This window comes from Lepidochelys kempii, chromosome 5 (assembly GCF_965140265.1).
Source record: "Lepidochelys kempii isolate rLepKem1 chromosome 5, rLepKem1.hap2, whole genome shotgun sequence".
NCBI classification, from domain to species: domain Eukaryota; kingdom Metazoa; phylum Chordata; order Testudines; family Cheloniidae; genus Lepidochelys; species Lepidochelys kempii.
Window position 1 is genome coordinate 38,453,400 of NC_133260.1, and position 18,253 is coordinate 38,471,652.

At 40.2% G+C, this 18,253-nt stretch overlaps 1 protein-coding gene across 4 annotated transcripts in view; it reads right to left on the reverse strand.

Moving 5' to 3' along the window:
- The window catches only part of PDE4D (phosphodiesterase 4D), a 769,499-nt gene that overhangs the window by 673,991 nt on the left and 77,255 nt on the right, over positions 1-18,253 (reverse strand). The window contains exons 1-2 of one of the 4 annotated variants that reach the window (XM_073343992.1): positions 6,296-6,421; positions 5,762-6,207 (exon numbers count right to left, since the gene is read on the reverse strand). The exons of 1 other annotated variant lie outside the window; for it this stretch is intronic. In XM_073343992.1, coding sequence (XP_073200093.1) covers positions 5,762-6,033 — 272 coding nt within the window. In that variant the 5' untranslated portion in view covers positions 6,034-6,207; positions 6,296-6,421. Of the gene's footprint in view, positions 1-5,761; positions 6,422-18,253 lie in introns of those variants that run through there. 2 more of the 4 variants (XM_073343991.1, XM_073343990.1) reach the window with 2 other exon arrangements.

Below are 18,253 nucleotides of genomic sequence, written 5' to 3' on the forward strand. Positions count from 1 at the left end.
CAGTAATACTGTTTTCCTTATTCTAACCAAAAGTTGATGGATTTTGAAACAGCATAAATAAAAAAAATACCAAAGACCCATTCTCCACAAGAATTTTGCTTTGATAAACCCCTGGAATAGTCTGAGTAAAAGAAGTGCTTCACCAGATTTCAAATCGCAACATGTCAAGGTTCCTCCCCCACTCTGAACTCTAGGGTACAGATGTGGGGACCTGCATGAAAAACCTCCTAAGCTTATCTTTACCAGCTTAGGTCAAAACTTCCCCAAGGTACAAAATATTCCACCCGTTGTCCTTGGACTGGCCGCTACCACCACCAAACTAATACTGGTTACTGGGGAAGAGCTGTTTGGACACGTCCTTCCCCCCAAAATACTTCCCAAAACCTTGCACCCCACTTCCTGGACAAGGTTTGGTAAAAAGCCTCACCAATTTGCCTAGGTGACTACAGACCCAGACCCTTGGATCTTAAGAACAATGAACAATCCTCCCAACACTTGCACCCCCCCTTTCCTGGGAAATGTTGGATAAAAAGCCTCACCAATTTGCATAGGTGACCACAGACCCAAATCCTTGGATCTGAGAACAATGAAAAAGCATTCAGTTTTCTTACAAGAAGACTTTTAATAAAAATGGAAGTAAATAGAAATAAAGAAATCCCCCCTGTAAAATCAGGATGGTAGATATCTTACAGGGTAATTAGATTCAAAAACATAGAGAACCCCTCTAGGCAAAACCTTAAGTTATTCTATTCAGCACAATTCTTTTCTCAGCCATTTAAAGAAATCATAATCTAACACATACCTAGCTAGATTACTTACTAAAAGTTCTAAGACTCCATTCCTGGTCTATCCCCGACAAAGAGACTATAGACAGACACACAGACCCTTTGTTTCTCTCCCTCCTCCCAGCTTTTGAAAGTATCTTGTCTCCTCATTGGTCATTTTGGTCAGGTGCCAGCGAGCTTACCTTTAGCTTCTTAACCCTTTACAGGTGAGAGGAGCTTTCCCCTGCCAGGAAGGATTTCAAAGGGGTTTACCCTTCCCTTTATATTTATGACACAACAATATTAACACAAATCTGTACGTAATTTGTATTTATAGAAGAATAATCGTGGCAATATTTTTAAAAAGTTTGATGTCCATTTCATTCCAAATAGGAATATAAAACACCAACAGATGTACTATTACCAAGTGTTTAAAAGTCTGGAAAGTGCACAGAGACCTTTATGAAGGCATCATATGAACAAAGCAAGCAGCGTGACTGGTATCCAAAAGGAAGAAAAAAAAAAAGAACATCTGGTAGATGTAGTTTTAAACAAGGTACTTTCAGATTTATTACAGTTTATGTCTCATCTATCTGTCAAATAAGTGTTGCAGCTACTTCCACTGTCTGAACTAGTGAAAATGCAAGTCACCTACCAAGAAAGTAGGAGAAACAGTCCAAGAAGTAGAAAACAAATAATTTATGTGAGGAAAAGAGCAGCACCATGTAAAAATTAATCTAAAGACCATAATATTCCCTGGGCAGAAAAACGGAGGAATGGAAAAGGAGAATACAAGATATATGGGGTGCCCAGCCAGTGAAAATGTACAGTAAATATAAGTACACAAACAAATCAGGAAGATAATCCACAGAAGGATAAATGATGCTTATTTCAACAGGCTTTAACTGCCTCACTCTATATGTGACCTCTCAGTCCTTATCCTCAAAAGTTAACACATTTAAAAGATTAACCTGTCTTAAATTCATACCTTTGCTAGACACTAAAAACCATGGACTCAATAGAGACACTGGGTAAGCAGTGTAGCCGCTCTTTGTCGGCAGAAGAGAGCTTTCCCGCCAACAAAATAAAGCCACCCCCAACAAGAAGCGGTAGCTTTGTTAGCAGGAGAGTGACTCCCACTGACAAAGTGCTGTCCACACCGGCACTTTTTGTCGGTCAGGGGGAGAAAGTTTTACCGATGAAAGTGCAGTGTAAACATAACCACTGGATTTATGGCTTATTAGAACAATCTTTAATCCACTAACCCCCATCCCCAGCTTTTTTTCACCCTCCCCTTCCCCCATCCCCCCATGACAGGTCAGGTGTTACCAGGCCATTTTCACCTTGAATGGTCCCTTCTTGAAATGCGTTAACTACTTATGCGAAACAATCTCTTACACCTTGTATTTAGCTGTGACACTCTGAGGCCTTGTGAAAAATCCACACCCCTGAGCAACACAGCTAAACAAACCCCCAGTGTACCTAGCGCTAGGTTGACAGGAGAATTCTCTTGTCAACCTAACTACCACCTCTCAGAGAGTTTGAGGACCTATGCCGACAGGAGAACCCCTCCCATTGGCCCAGGTAGTGACACTGAAGTGCTAAGTGGCATTCGTGCTGCTGCAAGTGTTTTAAGTGTAGACAAGCCCTTAGTACATTTCCCAGACCTGAAGAAGAGCTTTGTGTATGCTCGAAAGCTTGTCTCTCTCACCAATGGAAGTTGGTCCAATATAAGATATTACCTCACCGACCTTGCCTTTCTAATCTCAAGATTTGTCATTCGATTCTTACATTTAAAAGTGATAGGGTAGATATCACTACAACATGTAAAGGGACATTTAAGGACAGAATCTCAACCCTAAACTGGAACACTCCAAGGTAGTGCTCAGGATTAATTAGTTACAGCGAGACTCTGTGCTCGGCCCTAAGGGTACATCCCTACCATAAATTAAGCTGTAATTTTAACATGGGTAGGCTTCCCCACACTAGCTTTAATCTAGGTAGCGCTGGTGCTGGTAACAATAACAGTGATGATGAGGCAGCATGGACACTGACTCAGGCCAGCAACTTGAGTGCATATCCAGGGTCCCCGGTGGCAGCTAGCCCACAATAAATCCTGTGCTGCCATGTCTTCATTACATTTCAGCGTAGACATATCCTATTATGACAGACTCCCCAGGCTACCTTACTGGCCACAGTTTTGCCTGGAATCTTGCCCCAAACATATCTTTAGCTCTGGCCTGGCATACCAGGTAAGAAGGGCTAGGGCTTGTCTTTGGAAAGCAGTTTTACGGCTGTCTTTCAAAGTGTCTGCATGAGGGGAATCCTCACTCGGCCAGATATAGGGCTTTTACGGCCCCTTCACACCTTGCTGGTTCTTTTTCCTGGAGAAAGAGGGCTGGAGTGGGTGTAGAAGGGGTGAAGATTTTTCCCATAGTTTACAAGTTAACTGGTGCAACAATACTTTCCAGATTAGGTGCAGCTAGAACATTTCACCATGTTGTACTTTGCCCTAGACTTCCACACTGACAACTTTCAATGCCTTTCAGAATTCATTGCTTTTGTTGCCTTCACTTTGGCGTTACAAAAAGAGCTGAACCAAAAAAAAATTGGCAGAAGACCTAGGAGAATGACCTAGGTCAGGGGTTCCCAAACTTGGTTTGCAGCTTGTTCAGGGTAAGCCCCTGGTGGGCCAGGAGACACTTTGTTTTCCTGGTTTCAGAGTAGCAGACGTGTTAGTCTGTATTCACAAAAAGAAAAGGAGTACTAGTGGCACCTTAGAGACTAACCAATTTATTTGAGCATAAGCTTTCGTGAGCTACAGCTCACTTCGTCGGATGCATTTCCTGAGCATCCACAGGTATGGCCGCTTGCAGCTCCCAGTGGACACAGTTCGCCATTCCCAGGGGCTTACCCAGAACAAGATGACCTCCTGAGGTCCCTTCCAACCCTGATATTCTACGACTCTATGATTCTAAGCCACGAACCAAGTTTGGGAACCCCTGACCTAGGGTGAGTCTCTTTCATTCTTTCCTGTTGAAGCTGTTCCACTTTGTATAAAATATTTGAACAGTCATTGGGCCAGAGAGAGAGAGAAAGAAACTTTATAGTCAGGTGGCTGGGCACTCAGCTAGGAAGGGGGACACCCAGATTCTAATTCCTGCTCCAATGACCGTTGAGTAATACGTAGTTGAATAGCTTCAACAGGAGAGAGTCAATTGAGAGATACTAAGCAGTCTCCATTGCTCAACTTCTTACAAGTTTATTACACAAAAAAAAACCCCAAACCAAAAAATACTGTATTTTCTTTGTTGACTTTTCTTGGCAAATTAATTTTGGTTTCAACCCTTGTGGAAACAATTCTATCCAAATTCAGTTTTTACCTTGATTTACTCATTTATAAGCTGTTCACCAGGTTGTTGAACCCATAACTAATACGAACAGTTCGATATTTTTCAGACTTTATATACATTGATCAAGGGGAGAAGATCAATTTTTTGATCTTTTGATCTTTTTTGATCAAAGATCAAAAGCTTAATTTTATTTAGCTTTCTCTAACGTATTTGTAATGCCTTCTTATCAGGTAAATTTCTTTGAAAACAAACATTCCTAAACTTTGGAAACATTGTTTTCTTCTCCTCTCCAAGGAGCAATAATATTCTCCAATGGAAAAGTACCCTGTTATTCTAATGCAGATCTAAACAAGCACCCTGTATAACAAGCAGTTCTTTTGATTATTTTTTTTTATTCTCCATGCCTTCCTGAATCTTGCTTGTTTTTTGTTTTATTTTTTCTCAACACTATATCCACACACTTCACTAATTACTTTAAGTCATCTTCCTACAATAATGTCTAAATCCCTTTCCTGGTCGCTATGCTGCATGTGTGTCATTTTAACATGTATTGTTGATTCTGGTTAGGCCGTAGGCACATTTTACCATTTCTACATTAAATGCACTTTCTGTTATACTTACGTATGCACACACACACAAACTGCAGTATATGCATACACTCACCACAATGCATAAACATATGGCTACGTTCTGCAATTAATTTAATTCAACTAATGAAATCAATATTACTGATCCATTCACTGATTAAAACATGCCACCCTTTAACATCACTTTCTGCTGTAAGCTTATTCCCTTTACACTGATACCACAAAGACAGAGCATATCAAAGATGACAAGACCATCTCAGCAAATACCAGTGCATTATTTCTTGAAGTACAAGAATACAATTATCATTCTGAAAGATAATAAATATGAAAGCATACTATTCGTACACAGTAGAGGGATTCAATGCATATGAATGTTTTTCATCTAACTAACCACACACATCAAAAGAGTGATAAATATTTAACATGGGGAATTACTTTCTCTTTTCCTGTATTTATTACAATAATTATTTTAACAAGAACAACTACTCCATACAGAGGACTAGCCCCTCCACTACCACCAAGTTCTACTAAATTTGAATGCTATGGAGACCTAATCTTCTACTTAGGAGGTTATAAATATGACAATTTTTTAAAAAGATAAAAATCACACACACACACACAAAATCTCTGCCTAGTCACTCTGACTTGAACAGCAGAAGGTCAAATACATTTACTTTTTATTGTCCTTGTTTGAATGCCTGAGGGGTGGGTGGCACCAGGGAAGAAGGAAATTTCCTAAGAAAATCAAAGAGAAAAAGTCATCCTGACACCAATACTGTGTATTCTCATTGTATATCTAGAACAGAATTTATTTTGATAAACTTCACACCTGACGTCAACTTTGAGTGACTGGCGCTCTTAAACTATTTTTAACACCCATCCGAAAGATTCCTGCCCAGATTTACTATGAATTATTTTACATTTATGGAATAATGCTGGAACAATACAGATTTTTTTTTAAAAAAAGCTTTCCATGCAAAAGTAAGCACTGCTCTGCTGCAGAGGCCAAAAGTTAACCCTATATGTAATCTCTTCTGTCAACATGCACAATTCTTACCATGTATGTGCCACAGTGAAACGCCGCTGTTTTGGTACGTTGCTATTCAAAAGCATCCTGCGTAAGAGCCTTGGAGAATTTCTAGGAGAAGTGACTGGAGAGAACCTGGGTGAAACAGACGAAGACTTCCTGGATGTCTTGGACTTTTCATGCTGCAACAGGTTTTCCCTCAGGTTCTTTACAAGATCCTCGTTCAGCCATGGATTTTGGCACTGTGGATTATCAACTTCAGGTACAGTCAAGGTGTCTGGGCTTGTTGTCTGCTGAGCCATATTCCCCAAGTAGCTTTAATAATACAGTAATGTGATATTTGTTTTGGTTGTTTAAAATATTTCCTTGTTAATTCAGTTCCAGAGAACCGTGCAGAGCTTCTACTCCGACTCAGCAGCCTATTCTGTTTTCAACATGGTGTTGCCTGCCCTCCGCGTCTCTTTATAGATAATGATCTGAAAAGAAAAAAGCAACTAACTCCTCCACCGAAACCTATTAAACATTACCACTCCTCTGACAATCCCGTTGCTAAAAATCACTTACTAGCTATCATTGCAAGTGAACCTGGAGGGAAGAAACTGCGTTAGTACGGCTTTCTGGTAGAGCTCCAAAGCTGCCTGTTAAACTATTGGAACTAACGCGCTGCAGCTGCTTGAGCAGCTTCTGGCTATGTACATAAAAAGCACTAGGAGGAGGGCTTAAACGTCAGATGCGTGTCCGTATGGTTTGCTATTCTTTCCGTTTGCTCATTCCTGAATTTTAAAATAGGCTGAAAGGGGAGGTGGGTGAATGCTGAACATCTTCCTCCTCCCCTCCACCCTCATCTACAATGTTTACCTTTGCAATCCAATCACTCACAGAAGAAAATTGCAAAACATTTTTAAGGTAACAAACAAGCAACAGGACAAAATAAATATTAAAAAAAAGTCCACTGATCTTCTACACCACAATCGGTTACCTAAACAAGACCGCAAGAAAGAAGAATATGTTCATCTTCAATAATACAAAAGAAAGTGAAATGGCTTTGTCCTATACACACACACAAAACAGGCTATGATTGCCACAAGAACTGTTTAATTAGGTGTTCTAAATTAACAGGTCAATACATCTTCCTATGTCCCCACAACTACTTAATCTGGAAGATAATTCCTATTCCTTTGCACAGTTAGTGAGTGCTGAAAATTGCCCTATTATGCAATACAGTCTTTATAAGTGAATTCTTAACATATGATAAAAGTGGTCATTATTTATTCCTTTCCAGTAACACTACTATTGAATTTCATTCTGAAGAAAAGATCAGCTTTCCTTTTGGGAATTATACAAGGCACTGTGCTGCTGTATTTTTCTTCTGATCTTGCAAATCCTCCCTCAGTCAGTGCTGAGGGTATTGTTTTCAAATTAAGCTCAATCCTCTCTCCCTGAATAGCTAAAGTACTCTTTATAAACATCATACACTTTTTCTGAGACTGACATGATGACCCACAGCAGACAATGCCAGAACTGGAATCAGAGCCCTTATTGATTTAAATTTGGTACATGTCCTACTTTCAGGTCACAGAAACAAACACCCCGTTTCTTTTAAAATGAACACTCCCTGTGTACTAGAATGTCACCAAGATACAAGAGGTCTCCTGAGTGGCAGAGTGTTATATGCATATTATATCACTGCAATATGCTTCTCCCATTAAGTTACATTACCTTGCATTCAAGCTCTCAGGGGAGAAAGCATTTAATTATAAAGGTCCCCTGGCAAAGTTACTCACCAACTGGTGAGCCACCTTGTGGCCAAGTGAAGCATTGTGGAATTTCATTCTCGTACTCCTGCTGCCCAGATCTATTAAAATGCTTAATGACATCCTCCCAGCCAGGTCCTTGTGACCTGGCCCTCAAGGAGGGTCATCTTTTATCTCACCTCTTCCAGGGTAAAACAGGGTTTCCACCCAATAGTTCCAGGCCCTCATACCAGGTTGATAGTCCTGGTCTAGGCCCAATAATCCTTCTGGCCCCTTCTGTCTGGGGTTTTCCAGCTTGTCCTCACGTTGAGGCGATGGGGGGAACTCAGTACCTCCCTCTACTCTGGGTTCCAGCCCTGGGACACTTGTGGCAACTGGCTGTTTTGTCAGAGCTCTTGCTCCTTCTTTGGAGCTACTTCCTACAATGGATCCAAGTTCTCAGTGCCAGGGGATTATATTCTCAGCAGAGGTCTGTCTCAGGGCCCAGCCCCTAAACTCAGTCCTCAAAGTAACAGAGGAACGGAAAAGAAATAAAGACTAGCAACTTCTCTGTCCTATCTGGATCCTCCAGCTGCCCAAATTCAGCCAACCTAAGCTAGCTTGTCTTTCTGCCATGATCTTCTCCAAGCTTGGCCCTTCTGAAATGAGCTTCTCCCTTCTTAAGGCTCCTCTACTAAGATTGATATGCCCCCCAGGTGCAATGGGCCAGGGCTACCTCATCCCAAAGCTGCTCTTTAACACCTTCTTGCTTGGTACTGTATATGGTTTGTATACCCCACCACACATCCACATGGTGACCATGCTTTCAATATGGTAGTCAGGCTTGCCCAAGGGCTAAGTGATAGTGAGTGCACTGCTATGTTGGAGAGGAAGTTTCTGTTCTCTGTCCTAGTTTCTAGATGGCACATGAAATCCTGCAAAGGCAAAACTGAGTTGCAAAAGAGACTTAGCACTCAACAGCAAAGTCTTCCAAGCCTCCTCTGCTAGAAGCATGATGGCTTCAGCATAGCTCCTCAAAAGGTATGTGAGAAAAGAGTAAAAATTATGAAACAGGCTTTGTAAAGGATAAGAAGACTACTTTTCCCTAATCCCTCCTTCCTTTGTTTATAAAAAGCTGATAATGACTCTACATAAGCCTGATCATTTTTCCAAACAGCCGAGTTTATGTATGAAAATCCAGGTACTCTTGTGCTCACACTAAAGCATTTTCAAGAAAGCAGAAATGGTCTCATAGGACTGGACAGACTGCCCTATTTGGGGCCAGATCTTGCACCACTGAAGTCAATAGGACTGTTGTCATTTACTTCAATAAACAAAGGATCACACTTCAATTAGTATGATCTTACAAAAATAATTAGGCTTACATACCGGTAGCCTTATTTCCATTATTTGAAATAATGCTCTTAAAATTAGTCAACATAGCAACCACTACTATCTCAATACACTGTATAATGGGCATACTGTAGCCTTGCCACACATTAAAGAAATGCCAGTGTATGAATAGCAGCACAATAAGGCCCTTTGTTTTTAACGGAAGTTAGGAAAAATGAAAGTTCGATCATTATACAGTGTCAAAGTCCAGGACGAATAGCTATTGAAATGCTTTTTCCACACTGGGACAGGAAGTTATCTTTCTGAACTTTGGTTTTCTAGCGACTCTAACAACTTCCCATAAAGATTTATCCTCTCCTCCCTCACCAAAAGAGAAAGCTTGGAGGAAACAGCAATGTGATTTAAAAAAAAAATTACAAAGCATATATGACAGGTAGTTTTAACATATTCAGTTTTATTGGTTTTGACCAATTAAAGTGCATATATGTCTGACATTTATTAATATATTTTGGACTTGTATACTTTGTAAATTGCAGTCCAACACCATCAACCTTTATAAAGCTGTCTTCACAATCCAAGAGTTTTAAGAATCTGTTGAACAAACAAACCTTATCTTCACTGATTGATGTCAATGCCCAGGGTTTATACATACAATGAAAGAAAAAGAGTACTAGTGGCACCTTAGAGACTAATCAATTTATTTGAGCATAAGCGTTGGTGAGCTACAGCTCACTTAAGCTTATGCTCAAATAAATTGGTTAGTCTCTAAGGTGCCACTAGTACTCATTTCTTTTTGCGAATACAGACTAACACAGCTGCTACTCTGAAACCTGTCTACATACAATGAAAACTCTCAAACTAATTCACTCTCATGAAGTTAAATGAAAAGGTTTACTCTAAGGCTACAAATGCAAGTGGTCCCCATTGTAACAAAAAGTCAAGGTTTAACTTGAAAAACAGCTATTTCTAATGCTACACCATAAGCACACAGCAGTTTAAACAGAGACTGTTTACTCTAGATTGGAGGAGGAGGGAAGGAATCTTGCAAAGTGACTTATACAGCACCTTTCTCCTCCCACAGTATAAACCTTTACAAGCAAACTACACAATAGGGAGGGGCAAATCATTCATCTCTCCTAAGCTACATACAGTTTATTTAAAAATGGTAGTATGATGGAGATATGCGCTCTAAATAATTTCCATCTGCCTATGAAAATAAACATGATTAACTGATAAGCAGTGCTATTTGGGTCTCTCTGAACAGACACATTTCTGATTTTCCTACTATAAACATTGTAGGTCTGGATTCCCACAACCTGCCAAAACCAGAAAGGAATGCCGACCACTTCTTTGAATATGGTTAAGCAGGCCTCATGACTTGATAGTTTAACATCAAAATCTAATCTTTTCTAATGCATAGGTGGGAATGACACTAGAACTGCTGCAGCAGTTCCAGTCAACATAATCAATAATTTAAGCATAAAGATATTTAGTTGTTGGTGTGACTGCTTTTTGACTGATGAGTTAATCTGCTGGTCCATCTCTAACCACTAAGAATGGAAGGAGGTTGTTGAAGGTAACCTATTAAGCTTATCCGAAGAAAATAATTATTTTTTCTAGACAGCATAGTTTAACATGAAATATATGCATATCACATATTCAGAGGACAATATTGGTACTGCTTTTAGGAACAAACTAATCTAGCATATGTCTAAGCAATGTATAGACTGAACACAAACCTAATGTTCAAGTTTTATTTTGATAACAGCTGCATAGGTAGGCCTTATGTCAAAACTAGATATTACAGCAAGCTAGATTTCATCTTTGCTTCTAGTTCACTCACACACCACATGCAAAGCTCAAGTGATTAAACCACTAGCTGGATTAAAGCAAAATTTGTTAAACTGTAAGTGTTTTTTATTTGTGTGCACATTTCTTGTTTCCTTTTGCTCTAATACCGATTGTGCCCTGTTGCTTACTTTATAACATGAAGGTACCCTTTCCCGCTCACCAGGCATACAAATATACTGCGGGCTACTATTTTGATCTTTTAACACTGTACTGTTCCATTCCATTTTTTAGCCTTTGGTTCTGGCCCCACAGCAGGGAACTAGAATCTCTTTACAAAAGCATTGCTGAAAATCTAGAGATAACTACCAGCAAATAATACTCATACTCCACCTACCATTTACAAATATAAAATGAAAATCAAACATTCAACGTTTATGAAATTGACATAATCTTTACTTTCCGAAGATGTTGATTATGCTAAACAAAGTAATAAGATGTTAAAGGCTGACAGTCTCAGATTTCTGTATTAAATATGAAAAGCAGAAACAACCATAGCCGTCTCTGCTATGTCTGTCTGTTCTAACAGATTCAAAGTACAAACACAATTCGATAAGATAAAAAGCAGAAGTAGATTAAATATACTAACAGGCTAAACAAACATGAAAATGCAGTGTCTAGGTACAAACTACTTTGCATATATGATTATGGTGAAATTATTTTATTATATAATTACATATATCAAAATACAAGACTATTTATTAACATAGTATCCCTTAAAAAAAGTGCCACAATATCCTTTGTGGATAAGGTCATTGTGTCCTAAGACCCCCTTAATGCCAACTGCCAGGGCGGTTATAGAAATATCATGAGTCTGGTATGTACATTCTAGTTTACCAAAAAATGTCATGTGTGGTCTCAGATGAAAGCCTGTGTCACACTGGTTATTGATATCATTGTGAAACGTGTACAGATATAATGTAAGGAGTTATGTATATATACACTGAAAATAGGTTTTTAGAGTCTGTTTCAGTATTAGTCATGAGTAGCTGTGAAAAAAAGGTTCTGTCAGACAAGAGATGTTTATTCATCTCTCTCTCTCTGTCAGGATGTTAATTAAGCATTGTAAGCTAACACAATGGATGCCTATTTACATACAAAGCTAACAAACAGATGTGAAGTCAACAGAGAACCAGCACACAGGAAAAAAAGAAGCCATGAGGGTTATCCTGGCTGTGTGCCAAAACAATTAACTTTGGGGGGTATATCTATAAGGCAAAGGCCCCATGGTCTTGCACCTAGGAAGTAAATATTTTACATTCATGAAAATGGGATCTTAGCCAACCTTGTTGAAAAAGCTGAAGAAAACTAACAGGTTAACCACCTGACTAAAGAAGTTTTATCTCATACAAAGTTAAGTTTAGTCTCTAGAAAGCATGTTATGCTTTTGTTTTATATGTAACCATTTGTTTCCAATATTCTACCTCATGTCTTGAATCATTGATAAACTTATTTTTGTTTTCACTATAAATATATAGAGGTGCTATAATGTGAAGCCAAGTGCAGGTCCTGAGAAGGTAAGGGGAGGGCAAAGGAAGGGCTGGCATAGGACAGCAGACCTAGTATTTCTGTGAGTAGTCAATATCAGGGGTTGGATATCACAGGAGAATATTTCAAAGGGACTCTGGGACGGAGGTGCACCTATTGCTAGTAAGGGCAAAGGAAGGACTGGCATAGCCCAGATAAGAATGTTTTAGTGTCTAACAGACTGATGTCAGCTAAGCACAAGCAAGACTCCTTCTCACTGGTGGTATGGGGTAACAAGGTGACTCGCAGTCCTGCATAGCCTGAGAACGGTCAGTCATCTACAAACTAAGGAGAAAAGGAAGACTTGTAAAGCAAAATATGAACAGGAAAAGTGACTCAGTGGCTTGAGGGGGCCAGACAATTTCAGATAGAAAGGACTGCAAAAGTGAAAGAGGGAACCCTCCCTCCCCGTGGGATATGGATATTTGCAGAGAAGAGACCAATATTCCAAGACTGGAAAAGTTGAGAGGGGTATGGAGTAACAGAGATACAGCAGAAAGACTTGTCCACTCTTGAAACATGACAGGGCACAACTGTAGTGCTGCAGCTGTGCCACACTGTAGTGCTTCACATGTAGACACTCCTACAGCAATGGGAGGGGTTATCCCATTGGCATAGTTAATCCACCTCCATGAGAGGTGGTAGCTAGGATGATGGAAGAATTCTTCTGTCAACCTATTACTGTCTACACTGGGGGTTAGGTCTGCTTAACTAACTCACTCGGGGTATGGATTTTTCACTTCCCTAAGTGACATAGCTGGGTCAACTTAACTTCTTAGCGTAGACCTGGCCTAAGCGGAGAGAAGATCAGGAGAATCTTGAAAGCCAGTGAAACTGGTGAAAAATGGATACTATATCATGTTTCCATTTCCTGAAGCATGTATTCTCACTGCAGCATTCTAGCAATGCTCTGTAAATGGGGACTGTCAAACTTCTGGATGAGGGAGAGATTCAAGGCTGTAGAGGATTCCATGATACCTGGTTTTAAACTGGAGGAGCATAGTACGGGAGTAAGAAAAACAGACAAAAAGAAACAATTAACTAGGGATAAAATGAACTGAAAGCAGTATTTATTTTTTAGTTTTTTCTGGTAGTGTCCAGAATGTGTTAAAAGAATAATTGCTTGCATCTAGCCAGTCTAGTGAACTAGTTATCAACCATTTTACAGAGGCGACAAATTCCTCTCTACCTGGGGAGTTCCTGACCCCTGCTCTACCCCAGACCCCACTCCCACTCCACCTCTTCCTTCAAGCCCCCACCTCTGCCCCTCCTCTTCCTGCTCCCATTCTGTCCCAGGCCCCGCCCACTTCTTCCCACCCCCACTCCACCCCCAGCCCTGCCCTCACAACACCTCTTCCCCCAAGGCCCCACTCTGTCCCTGACCCTGCCCACACTCCACCCAAGACTCCATACCTGCCCCTTCCCACCTCTCTGCTGTAATCTCTACAGCCTCAAGGAATTGTGGTAGTAGTCGTCAAGGATTGCCCAAGTGCAGTAGCAGCACTGACTAGCTACACATCCTTTCTAGAAGCCACATCCCCCCTACAGTGGAGACTGTGGGAAAGAGTGGCATTGAGCTGCAGTAGGTGACTAAACAGTTTCAAAGGAAGATCATGTGGGGACTAAAATTGGTGGGCATGTACTTGGAGATAAGCATGGAGGGAATGGTTGCACACTTCCCTCAACTGATTCAGAAAATGTCACGGAATTGCAGCACAGAGTCTATTGTACTATTTTTATTTCACAAGTGAAGCCTTTTGAGATCTGTTATATCTTTGGCATCAGCAGAACCAGTGTATAAAAAAAGGACATTTTAAATTACTAAAATTACAGAAATAACTAAATTACTGATAGTTTTCAAATTAGGTAACAATTTTCCATAGACCAGTCTCAGGCAGACAGACATTGAGAGCTATATTTTCAAGGAAAAGAAATAGACAAGAACAGGTGATTGCACACCCAATCACAAGCACAGTTGTACTCTGGCATTTTCAATCAATAATCTATTGCCCACCTAAGCACAATAAATTGATGGGCCTAGGGACATGGCCATGTATTAAAACATGCATGTGGATTCTAACAGACCTAGGACCACATTTTCAAAGGTATTTAGACACTCAAATATGCAGTTAGGTGCCTAGTGGGATTTTCAAAAGCACCTATCTGCATCTTTAGGTACCTAAAAACTCTGTGAATTGAGAGAGGCTTGAGACAGGTATTAGTACCTGGTGGTGTGGGACTCCTTTGTGAGGGCCTGAAACATCAATTGCACCTCTGTTGCTCTCCACTGTAGAATGTCAGAGCTAATTTTGGGTCTATTAACAGCCTAGCTACAGGTACTGTGCTGAATTCACTTTGGCCTTATGGTGCAGCAGCACTAAGGCTCCCACTACTGCAAGCTGAAATCACTAAAGAGCTAAAATTATTAAGAGCTGAAATCACTGAGCACTGTGCCAAGTAGGGGGGAGCCGTTCGTGAGATGGCGAGCGGAGCGGAGCCCTGTGGAGCAGTCAGCTTCAGGTCACGTAAGGTGCCCCTTACCTCTTCCCCTCCTCCCCCCACATGCACATTTTAACCCAGACTGGGGAGTAACACTCTGCAGATGAACTTTTGAACTCTGGGGCTGGACTTTTTGGACTTTGGGTGATTTTTGGACTCAAGAGACGGCTGGGTTGTGGGACTCAAGAACGCAAGGGAAAGGACATGGCCCAATTTGCTGGGGTGGGTCTTTGCTCATGGTTTGGTTCATGAACACTAGTTGTGGTGTTTTCCCAATTTAATGCTGATGTCGTTTACCTCATGTTATTAAAGATTCTCTGCTACACCAAGACTCTGTGCTGGCGAGAGGGGAAGTAATGCCTCTTTGAGGCGCCCAGGGGTGTGTGTAAGATTTTCCCACATCACTGGGTGGGGGCTCGAGCCAGTTTTGCATTTGCTTTGATGAGAGGGAGGCCCCTGTGTATTGAACCCGGCCCTTGCTGCTATCAACTTGGCCTGGCAGAAGGGTTACATACAAAATGCACTATTCTTGACAGTCCAAAACAAGATAAAACAAAACAAAAACACAATACTGAAATGGTTTAGAGGATGGTGTCTTTTGTATTGAATATACAAAATGGGCATGAATTTCTAGAAGTGCTCTCCTTCAATGGATTATACAAAGCAAACTAAGATAAGTACAGTGGATACATTAGCATGCTAATTCAGAGCTGCAGTAAATTAAATGGGAATTAAAGCCAGGTACAGGTGTGTAATGAAGCTCACTCCTGCAACTCCCTGTGTTCAAGGAGTCTAGAATATACTCCTCAGTGATAAACACTAGTAACAAAATATTTTTAACAAAGAAATCTAAGAAATTACACCATTAGCATTAAAAACATTTGGAAGCCAAAATTAACTACAAAATTAATGTAGAAACAAGAATGAAGTTAAACTTTGGCCTTGGCCAATGTAAACAAAGAAAACACTCTCTTTTAGAGGGCACTCTACAGAAGGCACATGAATTCTCAGATGATATTAAAGCAGACTGTGAAAATAGCCCACATCAAAATACTTATGTGTACAGAGAATCTTACAACTTAATAAAAAGTATGATTAATGTAATTATGTATTTGTATCATTGTAATTCCTAGGAGACCCAGTCATGGACCAGTTGTGGTAAGTGCTGTACAAACACAGAACTCATGTTTACAGAAATTTAAACAAAGAGGTGGCAATTGGGAATATTCAATCTCAAAATTCCTCCTAAAGGAGGTCATGGGGTGTGGCTGTTTTGAGAGGTGGAAAAATTGCTCTTGAAAAAAAATAAAGTGCAAGATATATTGTGCTAAGCCCACTAATATTACCCTATCAAAGGAGTGGCTTGAGAAGCTTTTTATATAACCACTGATTGGGGATAGTGTTACAGCAGCTTGAGTGTGGATGCCTGGATAATATGAAACAGGGGGTGGGGGGTGAGGAGTGGGGACAGAAATCCAGTGACTCCATTAACTGTTACTAAGAGAGATATTCAAAAATTTTCAGACAGAATAATTTTCTGTAAAACCCTGATTTAGCAGAATCAAAATATTCCATGGGAACATATCAATTTTGTCAAAAGTTTCAATGGAAATCTGGCAGTGTAGACAGGCACTGGGCCAGCCTGGCCAGGTTTCTGCCAGCCCGTTCACCAACTGGCTAGCTAGCAGACTGGCTCCCAGCTGTTTGTCTGGATCACTGGCTTCCTACTCAGAATTTTTTGAAAAATTTCCATTTTGGTTCTTCCAAAACCGATTTTTTTTTTACAACAAATGTCCATTTCATGGGAAATTTTGCATTTCTGACTTTTTTTTTTCCAATTTGGAAGGAAATTTTTTTGGAAATACAAAATCTCCCATAGAACAGAAATTACAGTTCCTGCATAGTTGTAATTAGTAACAACATATTCATTAAGAATATGTAACTATGTAGTTGGTAACAACATATTCATTAAGAATCTGAACATAGAAGCAACTGCAAAACCTCAGCTACCTGAGCATCAAGACTAGGACTATATAGTGACCCTGTTCTTACTAACCCAGGATCTTCAGTCACTCCATCAGCAACATCCCTATAGAAATCAAAAAACAAAGTACCATCTGCCAGACTGTGACTAGCATCTGCCGGACTGTGACTAACAGTAAGAGAATAATAAATAAAATAAATAAATGAATGGTGGAAATGTCACTGCCAAAATGTGCCGGTCATGGCATTTTCAACAGAGCACATCCAGAGTTTGCACCAGAAAATGCGTCTCTTACTGTTGGAACCAGATAAGCAATTGATCCCAGTTTCCCTTCACTGGCTCATTAGAACTATGTAAACTGTTGTCGGGTTTGCCAATAGTACACAGCGTTATAGGATATGTCGTTATGCTGGATGAATTTACTGGCTATTTGGTCTACCAGCTGATCCTTTATACAGGTCCCTTCTCAAGGAATCCCATTTTTCAGCACTCTATCTGAGCAGTAGATAACTACCTTTCCCTCATCTTTGTTTTTCAGTGTGCCCTATCTGTCACTGTATTTGTAGGGCCACTTGTCTTGGCAGACATGAAAATGAATTTTTCTTGACCAGGCCTAGTTCGGCCAGGAATTCAGCATTTTGTGAACCCTCTTGTCATCTTATCCTCCAGGGGTGTGATGTGGCCCTTAATTCTACCTGCTTCCAATAGTCAGCCTCCTATTGCCTGAGCACTTTTAAAAATGAAGCTGTTGCTATCTGCTGCACAGGCTGTAACCAGCAACGCAGTTCTGGTTCACGTTTGTGTCTGCAGCCGTGCCTCTTCCCCTCCTCCATGCACCCCAAAATATTTTTTGTATCAATTGATTTCTCTCGTAATTTGGAGGCAAACACCATACCTGCCCGGCTTGATCTCTGCGCACATGATTGTGGACATACTTTTGAAAAGTAGGCACTATATTCAGAACAAATATATTAATGCAAGAGCCCTCACTCAGACAAAAAATAGAGAGAAAAAATAGATCAATGAGTGTTGCTGTGCCAGTCTACTTCTCAGCTCACCTGCAGAAATGAAAATTACATTGAAAGTCTAGAGAGGTTGGGGAAAAGAGCTGATATCTGTATTTCTAGGCCTGGAGGACTGCCTGAACAAACTGAAATATCTATAAATGAGTGCCTTACATATGCAAAAAAAAAAATGTGAGGTTAAATACAGAAATGTGTCACTATACAATTAAAATATGCATTTGACAATCAGCAAAATAAACATAGTTCAGGCCATTAAAATGGAGATTTATTCTCTCCCCCAGGTACTTCATTTCATAGGATTATACTAGAGCAGAAAGTGATCTATTAGGTCACCTAATCCATCTCCATGACAGTGTAGGATTTTTCACTGCAGCAAATTTGCAAGGCTTGTGTCCAATCTAGTGTAAACATTCCAAGTGATGGGGCTTCTAACACTTCTTTTGGGAGATTGTTCCATAGCCTAATAGACTTCACTATCAAGACTCTATCATGATATTGTTAATTCTATCCAACTTCTTCCTGTTTTTAACATCCCCAAAATACACCACACTAA